Below are 13,226 nucleotides of genomic sequence, written 5' to 3' on the forward strand. Positions count from 1 at the left end.
CTCTAGACTGAGGCCCGATGAGCCAGTTACCTCAATTGCGAGTCATGAACAGACATAGAATGCACGTGGAACAGATAAGGAAGTAAGGAAATATCTGCCGTTTCGCACAGCAGATGGTAACTTGGTTGTGATCGTACAAGGGATTCAATGATCATCCAATTAGTATCTGTCGTTTCGCACAGTAGATGGTAACTTGGTTGTGATCGTACAAGGGATTTATCGATCATCCAATGAATGCCCAGCATTCACATTCCAAGATTGATATGGTGGATCGAGAAGTTTGGTCTCTCTAGTGTGGGCACGAACTACTCTGTGTATGTACAGCCTGAGCCTGAGCCCCATTTACCTAACTTGATTTTCATTTATATGGAAATCTACTCAGTCCAGCGTTATGATCTCATACCTGGACAGATCAAGTCTTCTTTTTCTTGGTTTTGTCCACAACTTCTATCCACTGTGTCTTCAGTCCACGGCGCCCAAGTGCTGTCTCAATCGCCTTGCGTTGATCACCCTGAACCAGGACTTCCATAACACCCTTGGGTGCTCCCATAGCCTGTGTCACACTAGTGCTGCCGGCACACTTCTTCTGAAGTTCCTGGGAGAGAAGAGTAGGGATCACACCAAAGATTTCCAGGTTCATAACCTTTGTGACTGTCTTGGATCCCGTACGCTTTTCGAGAGTGACAGTGACCTTTGGAGCAGTGCCTGATTTGGGCTTGACGTCTGCAATGGTTTGGTCGTTCTTCAAAATGAGGTAGTGCGGCTGGACAAGAGTTCTGTCTTCGGCAATACGTTTCAAAAGACCATCGCGGGTGACCTTGCCACGCGCGAGCGTTCCTTTATCTTCTGTGGAATCCGAAGTGAAGATGGTGTTGGCCAGGAAGGGGTTGATAGTGATGATACGTCGGTTTTCTCGAGAGACGATAGGAGGATCTTGCGATTGCAGATATTGATCCAGGTGGGTGGAGATGTCGGAGTATTTGTAGAAGTTGGATGGGCTGCTCGCGGAAAGCGCAGGGAAGATGTTCGGGATCAGCTTTCCCGATGGACGGTACAGATTTTGTACGCTGATCGTCTGTCCTACAGAGGGATCACCACCATCAGCAGCAGGCTTCTTCCCATCTGCTGCAGAGGGCTTGTTTTCAAGGGCATTCTTCGAGGGTAATCTGTATGGAACGAAACGTTGGACGCGATGATCGTCAAAGTCGACATCAAGAATCACAGTTTCCTGGCCATTGCGGTCCTTGGATTTGACGAGTTGGGTTTTGTCCAGATGCTTGATGAACTTTTTGACGTTTTTCCAACTTGTCTTCTTGATGTTATAAAATTGAGCCTGTTGAGCATTATGAATTGGCAGGTAAGGGGCGGTAAAGTTAGCTATTAAAGCTGAGGGTGAAATTGGGAGTGGCAGGCCATGGTTGTTGGCCGAGGGATTGTCCTGTTTGAGCTTGTAGAGAGCATAAACAAAGGCATTGACAAAGGCATCATCAATTTCTGTTCTTGGTCAGTGTTTGAAATTTAATTGAAGTTCTGAATCAGTGTCGACTTACCCTTTGTTGTTGGCTCTGGCTCTTCAGACTCCAGCTCCTCCGCTGAAGCGGGTTCATCGGCCTCTTCTGCACCTCCATTTTCCTCAACTGCCAACGCTTCAACACCTTTCTCAAGCTCCTCAGTCTCATCTTCATCCCAGCCTTCCAGGTACTCAGGAGCTGCGCGGCCCGGTCGTGATGAAGAGCTCCATGCCCAAAGCTCATCTCCCTCCCAATGCAGACCACGAACCGCCGAGCCCTTTGTGCCCTGCACCTCCCCGAGCGCCGATACATCAATCTCACAGATTCCTACAAAGCGAGGCACAGTATGTCTATCCACACTCGCGACCGCAACAACCGCATCCTTGACCGCCCTTGCGGGGAACGGCGGCTCATTCGCAAGACCAGGCGTCATGAGGTCCGCCCCGCCATGGAGCTTGCCCATCACAAATCCGGGGGTATGGAGAAGCGGAACCAGGTTGGGATTGTTCCATAGCGTGTAGACAGTAGGGTACAGTCGCTTGTCGGCACCCGGGCCATGCTCCAGCTTGAACCATAGCACGCGCTCTTCGCCATCTGGATGCGCGCCGACATACACGATACCCGTCAGCTCTCGAAGGTCTGGCCCGGCGGTTGTCGTGAATCGAGCAGTCAGCGAGTTATCGGGGAGAAGGGCATTTCGGATTGACGTCAGGTTCGGAGAGGTGGTAGAGGCTTGATCTTCAGTTGAAGTTGAGGGAATGCTGATCTGGTATTCCTTGATGATTTGGTCCGCAATTTTCCGCCGATCAGATGACCGTAGCGGTGCTAAGTTTTTGATCTATGCCATGTTAATATGTGTTTGTTTTCTTTTGCGTTCGAGGTGCGGATTAAGCAAGCTTCGATGGAGGGGCAGTGCGGGGAGGGGAGGTATTCACTGTAGGCTTCTTTTTGAACATAATTGAGAGGTCAAGACCAGTTCTTCTGGTCTGGAATCTAGGATGTTTAGAATAGGGCGAAAGCAGGACCAGCTGCAAAGAAATGACGGGAATGAAGAAGTTGAAGGGACAAAATCATCGGGCCCACACCGAACCCGAACTCTGCGATGACTCCAAGCTATGCGCTATACTCGCTTCTTCCAAATGGCCCATGTTAGTCCTTTCCCTGTGGAGGAGGATATGATGCAGAGATCCAACATGACTCGCCCCATATCTTGTTTTTTTTTCTTCTTTCCAATTAGTCTGGCCTTGACGCCAATTGACCCTTAGCCCCAGCTCTAACGGGACCGTTGAGTATCCCTGCATGTACAGACTTCCATGTTAAGGACATCTCAGCTAGTGACAAACTCTTGCTTGATCTACTAGGTGTTGGACGATCAGAAACAAGAACCAGATATGAAGAATGACATACGAAGGCATATGACATAGGTGACAAGCTTCCCAGACCGCACAGAGAGCCTCATTCTGAAACATAGTAGCTTGACAGAGTAGATCAGCCCATACATAAATCATCAAAATACATCCGATCTTATGATTATCAAGTCAGACCGAATCCATCCCAAACTCAGAAGATCCAGCAGAAATGTATCAACTCCGCGGCAGATCGGACAATCGCCGATAACCCCCACACTCTCTCAGACCTGGGGAACATCCATCTTCATCATACCAAAATGCCCGTCTACCACGTTGGTAAGTACCAGACCGATGCCTCATATCCATCCAAACTACGTTCCAAGTAATCAGCAACACTAACAATACAGTCCTCTTCCGCCTCAAGCCCGGCGTGACTTCCGCCCAAGTCGCAGCCTGGAAAGAGGTCTGCCAGGGAATGGTGGGGAAGATCCCAGGTTAGCCAGAGATCCCAGGCATGCGCTGCGTAAGAGTCGCAAGAAATTAATGCGTATCAAATCAACAGGCTTGCAATCCATCCAGAGTGGACCGCCATTGCCGATTAGTATTCCCCGCGCCCAGGGCTTCGACATGGCCCTCATTGCGGTTTTGGATACCCCGGAGCATATTGCTACTTATGCCGTGCACCCGGCTCATCTGGAGTGTGTTCTCTGATTCTGATGATCTGTCTGTCGGATTAGGGTGCTAATACTGAGTTGTGTAGGGTTCACAAGATACGCGAGGAGCTTTGTGACGATACACTGGCTTATGACCTTGAGTTCTAGGTCACGACTTGGCAGGAGTAGGGTATGTATGTCCGTCTCGCAGGATGAGAGGCAGTGCTACAGGGTGGGAATGTTGAGTAGTGTCATCACAAATCTCATTTGTACATGTCAGACATTGACCTCAAGACTATTGTAATTGGCTGGGTCTTGCCAACGCGTGGATGCTCATAATAATAAAACACGTAACGCCGTATCAGAGTTCACCTCTAAAGAAAAACCTGTCAAATGCGGCCGGCCGGATTTCCTATCCGCAATACTTTTGTGTCCCGCCAACTGATACCGAGAAGCAATAATAAGGAGCTATTTTGAGCTGTTTCCTTACTCCTTGGCATCAACCTTCTTGGCGGGCTGGTCGTTACCACCCTCATCCTCGCGGGAGCGCTTCTGGGTGCTCTGCACAACGGGAACGCCACTGATATTGGTTAGTATCAATCTTTCACGTTGGATGTAAGGGGGGAGAAGCTTACCGAGAATCCTTCTGGGCCTCACGAGGAGCGTCGAAGCCGTTCTTCTGGTCATCAGTGCGGCGCTCGCGCCAGTCACGCTCGTTGCGGTCACCGCTGTCGCGACCACCACGGCCACGGCCACGACCACCGCGGCCACCGCGACCACGACCTCCGCGACCTCCACGACCTCCACGAGAGTTGTTGTTGTTGTTGCGTCCCTGGCTGGGGTAAACATTGCCAGCCTTGATCTCCTCGATCTTCTCATCGCAGTAGTCCTTCTTGCTCTTGAAGGTCAGCTCCTTGTCCTTGTATTGGGGCTTCTCCTCGAGAGCGAGGAAGGCCTTCTGCTTGTCCTCATCCGCGAATTCAACGAAGACGGAACCCTTGAAGGTGCGGTCGTTGACGGTGCGACGGAGACGGATGGCGTTGACGGGGCCGTGGGGGGCGAAGAGTGCCTCGATGTCAAGCTGAGTAGTGGGCTCCTCCTCGCCGAAACCGAAGCCCTTGACGTAAATGCTGCGGGCCATGGTGGCATCTTCATACACCTTGACGGCGCTGGTGTCGTGCTCGTTAACCGACTCGGGGAGAGGAACCTTGCGCTTGATGGCAGTGTCGTTCTCGGTAAGCTCGACGGTCTCGGCTGTCTTCAAAGCCTCGACAATAGCGCTGAAAGGTTGGAAGCGACGCATGCGCTTGAAAGAGTGCAGGAGCTCAAGGGGAACAGCATTGTTGGCGCTGCCGCCGACCTTGGAGAGCAGGAACTTGTCCATGGGGAGGTTGGAGTCGGAGAAGTAGAACTCGACCTATAGTTTGCGCATTAGTAATGTTCAACCAAGACAATGGGACAAAAAAAGACGGTTTGATCGCACCTGCTTGCGGATCTGAACAGGGTCATCGGTCTGCTCCTGGCTGGAGGGATCGAACTTGGCGTTGTTCTGGCGGGCGCCACCACGGTTGAAGCGACCACCGCGCTGGAAGCTGCGGGTTTCACGCTCAGGCTTAGCGGCCTTCTCCTCAGACTGCTCAGACTTCTCACCGAGCTTGGCAGCTTCGGCGACAATGCGAGCTTCATCAGCATCCTCGGTGGGCTTCTCGGAAGCGGCGCTTTCCTTCAGCTCAGCAAGCACATTCTGGACATCCTGCTCTGCCTCAATGTTGGCGACGGGGGTCTTCTGTTCCTCAGCCATTGTGAATTTTGAGTGCGACTGTCGTGTTTGAAAAGATAGACGGAAATTGAGTAGCCCGAGTGACTCAAGCGCAATAAGTCGAAATATCAAGGCACGGATCTGCGCGGTATGAGGTTGTAGTATAGATTATACGCGCCGAGACTTTTACTCAAACAGAGGACAATGGTATGGATCAAGTTCAATCAGCGGGGAGAATCTGGAATTTTTTCTGGGAGCTCTGACTCGGCCTGAGGCACAAACCTAGTCCGGATCGGGATTAGTGCGTTCCATCCCAATTAGGCAATTCAACATGCTCAGATCTATAGGTACAGTGTAGGTAAAGGAACTGGATAAGAAAGATGATGAGATGAAAAGGAAAAATAAGAAGAGTTGCGGGAAGTTTGAGTAACTGACCATATTCACCGCTCAACAGTCGACTCCATCGCGCCTGCCTACATCGACCTGCAGTCACCTTCGTATCTTAACTGCTCTGTTTGTCTCTTTTCCCTGATCTCCAATGACACCACACTCACTGAAATTCCTTTTCTCAGACAGTCTGATACTCAGATACGGCTACAGAGCCCACAATCACATATCAAACTTCTGTTTCAGCTCGCAGTTTATCCAAGACACACCGCAACTGACAGATGCAAATGCTCTGACGCTCTTGAGAATCTCTCAAAATGGTTCTCGCCGAGAGAGGGCCATTAGAAAAAGAAAGTTGGCCGGTGCAGGATGTAGGTTCTACTCCCGAGTTCATGAAACCTTCTTAACCATTCCCCAACAGATCGTTTACCTCTGCATTGTCGGGCCACTCATGCTGGCGGCAGTCTTTGAATGGCTTCTGTGGCTGGGCTCTTTCATCTACTGCCTAGTGAAGGTTTATAGCAAAGCGGACCATTGGAGCATCAAAGTCCTTGCTGTCGTGATGGTATTCTTGTTCTCAGCAATGCGGTGAGCACACAACAGATTCATGGAGAGCTGTGATAAATACTATGCCTCTGGAGTCAAAAACCTAACATAAGAGTTTGATAGATTGTCCTTTCTTCCGGTTATGTTTGTGACCCTCCCACTGCCACAGCAAGTCACTCTATGGGTGCCCCATGAAATGGCCCATGGATTTCAACTATACGCTTTTTGGGCCTTTTCAATCCTGCTTGTTGGGCCATGGCTCTTCTGCGTGTATGGTCTGGCTACCAATTCACTGGGCAGAGCGAAGAAAATAAAACAAGTTCTTGATGATCGAACTGCCCCCAAAACCGTGGTTGTGATGCCGGTGTACAAGGAAGAGCCAGTAGTCTTGATCAAAGCAATCGACTCGGTCGTTGACTGCGATTACCCCGCCAACTGCATTCATGTCTTCCTTTCCTATGATGGCGGGACTGTGGATGAACCCTACCTTCGCGTGCTTCACCATCTTGGAATCCCAATCAACCTGGAAAGCTATCCGCCGAGCATCGACGTGATCTACAAAGGCGCTCGAATCACTGTTTCTCGTTTCAAGCATGGCGGGAAGAGACGTTGCCAAAAGCACACTTTCAAGCTCATTGACAAGGTCTATGCAGAGTATTTGAGGCGACATGATAACCTGTTTGTACTTTTCATAGACTCTGACTGCATACTTGATCGGGTCTGCTTGCAGAACTTCATGTACGACATGGAAATCAAGCCAGGGAGCAAGCATAATATGCTGGCGATGACCGGAATTATCACTTCAACCACAAATAAGAACAGCATACTCACCGTTCTTCAGGATATGGAATACATCCACGGTCAGCTCTTTGAGCGTTCTGTCGAGTCTGCCTGCGGAGCGGTGACCTGTCTTCCTGGCGCTCTCACAATTCTGCGTTTCTCGGCCTTTCGCAAAATGGCCAAATATTACTTTTCAGACAAAGCCGAGCAATGTGAAGATCTCTTTGATTATGGAAAATGCCATCTTGGAGAAGACCGTTGGCTCACTCACCTTTTCATGATTGGCGCACAGGAACGATATCAGATTCAGCTGTGCACGAGCGCCTTTTGCAAAACTGAGGCTGTTCAGGACTTTAAAAGTTTGCTGAAACAACGTCGAAGATGGTTCCTGGGATTTATTACCAATGAGGTTTGCATGATCACCGATATCCGGCTCTGGGTGCGGTACCCCCTGCTATGTCTGGTACGCTTCATGCAAAACACCATCCGAACGACCGCACTGCTATTCTTCATAATGATGATTGCACTTTTCACAACATCAAAAAAGGTCAGTGACCTTCCTGTTGGCTTCATGGGAGTTTCTCTCGGGTTAAATTATCTACTCATGTTGTACTTCGGCCTCCGACTTAAGCGCTACAAGGCCTGGCTGTATCCAATCATGTTCCTTGTCAATCCATTTTTTAACTGGATATACATGGTATATGGGATTTTCACAGCTGGGCAGCGAACGTGGGGAGGACCACGGGCTGATGCTGCAACGGCAGACGACCATAGAACACCAGCCGAAGCAGCTGAACTAGCGAGGCAACAAGGCGATGAGCTGAATGTGGACGTTGACACATTCCGTACCAAACCAATCCGCCGAAGATCCGTCCCTATCCGACCATCAGACAATGTGGAAGGACGGTTTGCCCCGGCGGAGCAACTGTTGGATGGCTTCTATGTCAACACTGCTGGGTCCGGGCCTGCGCTAGCCCGAATGGTCAATGCCATGGAAGCCCCCAAGTACCAGCTACCCCCTCGCTTTCGCTATTCAACCGAGTCAGTGCTCAGTGCATCATCGGATTATGACTCCAACTCTGTACAAATGTTACAAGACGTGGACAATCTCCTGATGAGCGAGGAAGACCAAAAGAAACTCTATTATGCCCGCCAAGGTCGGGCATCAACGGGCACATTCAGCATTCAGGACTTGGAGGACCCTTTTGATGATAGAGATGCAGTGCACTCTATGGTGTCTGGATCTGAAGAGTACGAGCCTGAGGTGCCGGCGCAGGTCTACCAGATGAACCGCCTCAAGGGTAGGCGTCTTGCGAATGATGCTCCAACCACAAGTGAGGCGAACATAATCCGGAAACCATGACTCTCTTGACCCACCATATGATGTTCTCCCGTGTACCAAAGGTACCTGACGTCAGTTTTTTTTTTTTTTTGGCAGTTCCACACGTTTGCCTTTTTTTCTCTCATGTATTCTCTCAATCACTATTGTTATGGTGGGCGTTGTGGTGGCCATAGAGTTCTCTTGCCTATTCCCTTTTGTATCAGCATTCATCCCATATCTTCAAAACCTTATGGTCCCAGGCCTCTATGATGTAGTTGATGTAGTGGAGAGCGGTGAACAGATTTTCCCCATTCTGCCTAGCCCCCGGGCGGTGAAGGTGGGTAGTCCAGCAGCCGCCAGAAGGTTCGATGTGAAAACTCATACTGCTGATGGGAATTATATGTAGTCCAGATAGATCGCTGAATGAGAAGAGTTCTTTTTATTTTGATTCATTTTGCTTCTCATTATACCCCCCTAAAATACCCCATACTTTTTTTTCTTTTTTTGATAGACCGCTGGACAACTTGGTCATCGCCCCTCCAATAATAGTGGAGTGGCGTGCAAATTCTCCCCTCCGACTTCTCGCTTCTTTTCTCTCTTGAACCTCCATCCTTCCACCACCTCCCCTCACATCCCTCACTACTTTCTCCCACAATGAGTGTCGTCGGCATAGATTTGGGTGCGCAAAGCACCAAGATTGGTGTTGCCCGCAACAAGGGCATTGACATTGTGCGTACTGCCCCACGGCCCCGATGCGGGCTCGCGATTTTCTATTCAGATGAATCGAGACCCTTCTGCACTTGAAGGCCTAGCGCTAACTGTTTTACTTGTTTTAGATTACCAATGAGGTTTCCAACCGTCAGACACCGTGAGTTATTCCGAACCCCCCCGCCTTGGTATCTCTGCGAATAGAAGATTAACTTTATATCATAGCTCCCTCGTTGGATTCACTCCCCGCAGCAGACACATCGGAGAGGCAGCCAAGGGTGCTGAGATCTCCAACTTGAAGAACACCATCGGCTCTCTCAAGCGCCTCATCGGTCGCTCTTTCAACGACCCCGATGTCGCCATTGAGCAGGAATACAACACAGCACCCCTCGTCGACGTCGATGGACAGGCCGGTGTCGAGGTTAACTACCTCGGAAAGAAGGAGAAGTTCACAGCCACCCAGTTGGTCGCCATGTTCCTCGGCAAGATCAAGGACATCACCTCCAAGGAGTTGCGCCTTCCCGTCTCCGACTGCACCGTCAGCGTTCCCGCCTGGTTCACCGATGTGCAGCGCCGTGCCATGATTGACGCCGGTGACATCGCCGGTCTCAACGTTCTCCGTCTCATCAACGACACCACCGCCACTGCCCTCGGCTGGGGTATCACCAAGCTGGACCTTCCCGGCCCCGAGGAGAAGCCCCGCCGTGTCATGTTCGTCGACATTGGTTACAGTGACTACACTTGCTCCATTGTCGAGTTCCGCAAGGGTGAGCTCAACGTCAAGTCCACCACCTACGACCGTCACTTCGGTGGCCGTAACTTCGACAAGGCCTTGACTGAGCACCTTGCCGATGAGTTCAAGGAGAAGTTCAAGATTGACATCCGCACTCACCCCAAGGCTTGGGCCCGTACCCTCGTTGCCGCCGAGAAGCTCAAGAAGGTCCTTTCGGCTAACCCCCAGGCTCCCCTCAACATCGAGTCCCTCATGGAGGATACCGATGTTCGCTCTATGATCAAGCGTGATGAGCTCGAAGCCATGGTCAAGCCTCTCCTTGAGCGCCTGACCGTTCCCATTGACCAGGCCCTCGCCGAGGCCAAGCTCACTGCCGAAGATATCGACCAAATCGAGATGGTCGGTGGTTGCACTCGTGTCCCCGCCATCAAGGAGACCCTCACCAACTACTTCGGCAAGACCCTCTCCTTCACCCTGAACCAGGATGAGGCCATTGCCCGTGGATGTGCTTTCAGCTGTGCCACCCTCTCCCCCGTTTTCCGTGTCCGTGACTTCTCCGTTCACGACATTGTCAACTACCCCATCGACTTCACCTGGGAGCAGTCCCCCGAGATCCCCGATGAGGACACCTCCCTCACCGTCTTCAACCGCGGCAACGTCATGCCCTCCACCAAGATCCTTACCTTCTACCGCAAGCAGCCCTTCGACCTTGAGGCTCGCTACACCCAGGCCGAGACCATGCCGGGCAAGGTCAACCCCTGGATTGGCCGTTTCTCCGTCAAGGGTGTCCAGGCTGATGCCAACAACGACTTCATGATCTGCAAACTCAAGGCCCGCCTTAACTTGCACGGTATCCTGAACGTCGAGTCCGGATACTACGTCGAGGACATGGAGGTTGAGGAGCCCGTCGAGGAGGAGAAGAAGGAAGGTGACGCTATGGACACCGAGGACAAGGAGGAGCAGCCCAAGAAGACCCGCAAGGTCAAGAAGCAGGTCCGCAAGGGTGACCTCCCCATCGCTTCCGCCACCGGCGGCTTCGACGAGGCCATCAAGGCCACCTGGACCGAGCGCGAGAACTCTATGTACATGGAGGACAAGCTCGTCGCCGAGACCGATGAGAAGAAGAACGAGCTCGAGGCCTCCATCTACGAGCTCCGCGACAAGATCGACGGTCTCTACTCCGAGTTCGCCTCTGAGGAGGAGAAGGAGAAGCTCCGTGCCAAGCTCAGCGCCACTGAGGTGAGTTTACAAAATCCATTACATCCACTCATATACTAACATTCTTCCAGGACTGGCTCTACGAGGATGGTGACGACACCACCAAGTCCATCTACATCGCCAAGATGGACGACATCCGCTTCATTGCCGGCCCCATCATCCAGCGTTACAAGGAGAAGGCCGAGGCTGAGCGCGAGGTCACCCGCAAGGCCGAGGAGGCTGCTGCATCCAAGCGCCGCGCCGAGATCGCTGCCCAGAAGGCCACTGAGGACGCCGCTGCCCAGAACGAGGAGAACGCCCGCAAGTACGCCGAGGGTGACTCCGAGATGAAGGATGCCCCTGCTGAGCAGTAAATCAATCCACATAATTGATAGCTGGTTTTCTTACGTTTCAAATGCGAATGGAAACGGGAACTCGCGCCGCGTCTCATACTTGGATCATGTCTTTGGCTTGCATTTGTGCTGAGATGGGCGTTGGCGCGGTATGATGAAAAGAACTTTTCAGATGTTTACGGACTAGACTCGATCAACTCAACGAACCATATGGTTGATCACTTTTTTGTTCTTAATGGCAAACGGTTACGATGTAGATCGTTCCATTTTTTCCATGGATGCTTATGAATAGATGAATATACTCTACGCGTTTGTCTTCCACGACTCATTTTGTGAATTTTTGATTAGCCTAGAAGTAGATGTGCAGTAGTAACCTAGCTTGTCTCATGTTCCGTCAATGCACAAGTTAATTTGCATATGAAAAGCGTGAGCACGACACAAGTTGTCAATAGCTGCACCCTGTAGCCAATAACGAGGAAATCAATGCATCTATACCCAGTGATGCCTATTGGCCCACAAAATATGCGTACCCTATACTCCAAGCGGTCACATAATTTATCGAGTAAAATCGGAATGACGCTTTGATTTCACACAGAGGGAAGTGTATATCTGACTCATAGCCCTTAGTTAAAAGTATTTATCGAGATACATAGTCATCCAAGGTTCTGCCCGGAGGCATCAATAAGCCTGACTTATCGCCTTATCTCCGTGCTGACCAAGCTATCGCCGTGGAACCGCGTCGAATTCGCCTCAGCGCCTGCCTATTCGGGACGTATAAGCTTTGCTCTGTCGCAAACTACGCATCTTTCTCCTGCTCCTACCCCAACCACGACATAATAATACCCAGTCTTCGATCTCACAATGGAGGACTCGATGGAGCTCACTGTTCACCACCACGGCACCCCGCACACCTTCACCCTTCCACCTTCAGCAACACTACAAGACCTATCCCACGAAATAGAGAGCATGCTCAACATCCCAACAGACAACCAAAAGCTCCTAATAGCCCCCAAGCCAGGCATGCAGAAAGCGCCATTCCCCACAACAAGATTAGACACCATCCTACAGACCACATCCCCAAAATTCAAAATCACCCTGCTAGGCACCCCAGCTCAAGCAATCGCCGAGCTACACGAACAATCCGCCACAGAGCGCCGGCGCCAAGAAGCAAGAGCCAGCCATCTAGCAGCAGCCCGACGCAACAAACCCGCCGCATCAACACGCCCAGGCGGCGTGCACACGCTCTCCTCCTCAAGCGCCAACTACACCTTCCACCGACTCCTCCCACTCTCCTACCTCCCGAACCCAGACCGCTCGCTCGACTTTCTCAAACGGCTCCGCGACGACCCAGGCATCCGCTCAGCAATGGCGAAGCATAAATTCTCCGTGCCGCTCTTGACAGAGATGAACCCGGCCGAGCACACAACGAGTGAATCGAGAACGCTCGGTCTGAATCGGAACAAGGGCGAGGTTATTGAGTTGCGCTTGCGCACTGATGCCTATGATGGGTATCGCGATTATCGGACGATCCGGAAGACGCTTTGTCATGAGCTGGCGCATTGTGTGTTTGGGCCGCATGATCGCGATTTTTGGAATCTTACTGGTCAAATTGAGAAGGAGGTTGAGGCTGGGGATTGGAAGTCTGGTGGTCATAGTGTTTCTGGGCAGGAGTTCTATAACCCTGGGGATTGGGAGAGTAGGCAGGGTGGGGAGGAGTTCGTTGATGAGTGTGGGTGGACTGGGGGTGAGTTTGTGCTTGGTGGGCTGAGGGAGGATGAGGCTGGGAGGAGAGCTGGGGCGTCGGCTTCTGGTTCTGAGTCGCGACGGGAGATTATGGCTCGGGCTGCGGAGGAGAGGATGAAGAAAGAGAAGGAGACTGGGAAGCAGGATGATGCTACGTGATGTCATTTGTTTGTGACTTGGATTGTT

General features: G+C 51.4%; 6 protein-coding genes across 6 annotated transcripts; 4 read left to right on the forward strand and 2 right to left on the reverse strand.

The window, feature by feature from the left end:
- Window positions 1-412: 412 nt before the first annotated feature.
- Window positions 413-2,467, reverse strand: N7511_003086 (putative RNA binding protein Ligatin/Tma64; the record flags this gene model as incomplete). The annotated part of the gene is made up of 3 exons (XM_057125511.1): window positions 413-1,494; window positions 1,551-2,349; window positions 2,447-2,467. The coding sequence occupies 3 exons, from the start codon at window positions 2,465-2,467 to the stop codon at window positions 413-415; spliced, it is 1,902 nt and encodes a 633-aa protein (XP_056987670.1).
- Window positions 2,468-3,177: 710 nt separating this feature from the next.
- Window positions 3,178-3,681, forward strand: N7511_003087 (Dabb family protein; the record flags this gene model as incomplete). Its single annotated transcript, XM_057125512.1, has 4 exons — window positions 3,178-3,196; window positions 3,268-3,354; window positions 3,423-3,558; window positions 3,621-3,681. The coding sequence occupies 4 exons, from the start codon at window positions 3,178-3,180 to the stop codon at window positions 3,679-3,681; spliced, it is 303 nt and encodes a 100-aa protein (XP_056987671.1).
- A 318-nt stretch (window positions 3,682-3,999) lies between these two features.
- N7511_003088 (tRNA maturation protein LHP1) lies at window positions 4,000-5,314 on the reverse strand (the record flags this gene model as incomplete). The annotated part of the gene is made up of 3 exons (XM_057125513.1): window positions 4,000-4,093; window positions 4,149-4,930; window positions 4,997-5,314. 3 exons carry the CDS (start codon window positions 5,312-5,314, stop codon window positions 4,000-4,002), a joined length of 1,194 nt encoding a protein of 397 aa, XP_056987672.1.
- A 662-nt stretch (window positions 5,315-5,976) lies between these two features.
- On the forward strand, window positions 5,977-8,348 carry chsD (chitin synthase D; the record flags this gene model as incomplete). The annotated part of the gene is made up of 3 exons (XM_057125514.1): window positions 5,977-6,030; window positions 6,081-6,247; window positions 6,329-8,348. 3 exons carry the CDS (start codon window positions 5,977-5,979, stop codon window positions 8,346-8,348), a joined length of 2,241 nt encoding a protein of 746 aa, XP_056987673.1.
- A 612-nt stretch (window positions 8,349-8,960) lies between these two features.
- hsp88 (Hsp70 chaperone Hsp88) lies at window positions 8,961-11,318 on the forward strand (the record flags this gene model as incomplete). The annotated part of the gene is made up of 4 exons (XM_057125515.1): window positions 8,961-9,035; window positions 9,143-9,174; window positions 9,240-10,986; window positions 11,037-11,318. The coding sequence occupies 4 exons, from the start codon at window positions 8,961-8,963 to the stop codon at window positions 11,316-11,318; spliced, it is 2,136 nt and encodes a 711-aa protein (XP_056987674.1).
- An 840-nt stretch (window positions 11,319-12,158) lies between these two features.
- Window positions 12,159-13,199, forward strand: N7511_003091 (putative zinc metalloproteinase; the record flags this gene model as incomplete). The annotated part of the gene is made up of 1 exon (XM_057125516.1): window positions 12,159-13,199. The coding sequence occupies one exon, from the start codon at window positions 12,159-12,161 to the stop codon at window positions 13,197-13,199; it is 1,041 nt and encodes a 346-aa protein (XP_056987675.1).
- Window positions 13,200-13,226: the final 27 nt, after the last annotated feature.

The sequence above is a fragment of the Penicillium nucicola genome (assembly GCF_028828085.1).
Source record: "Penicillium nucicola strain IBT 29836 chromosome Unknown utg000002l, whole genome shotgun sequence".
Lineage (NCBI taxonomy): Eukaryota > Fungi > Ascomycota > Eurotiomycetes > Eurotiales > Aspergillaceae > Penicillium > Penicillium nucicola.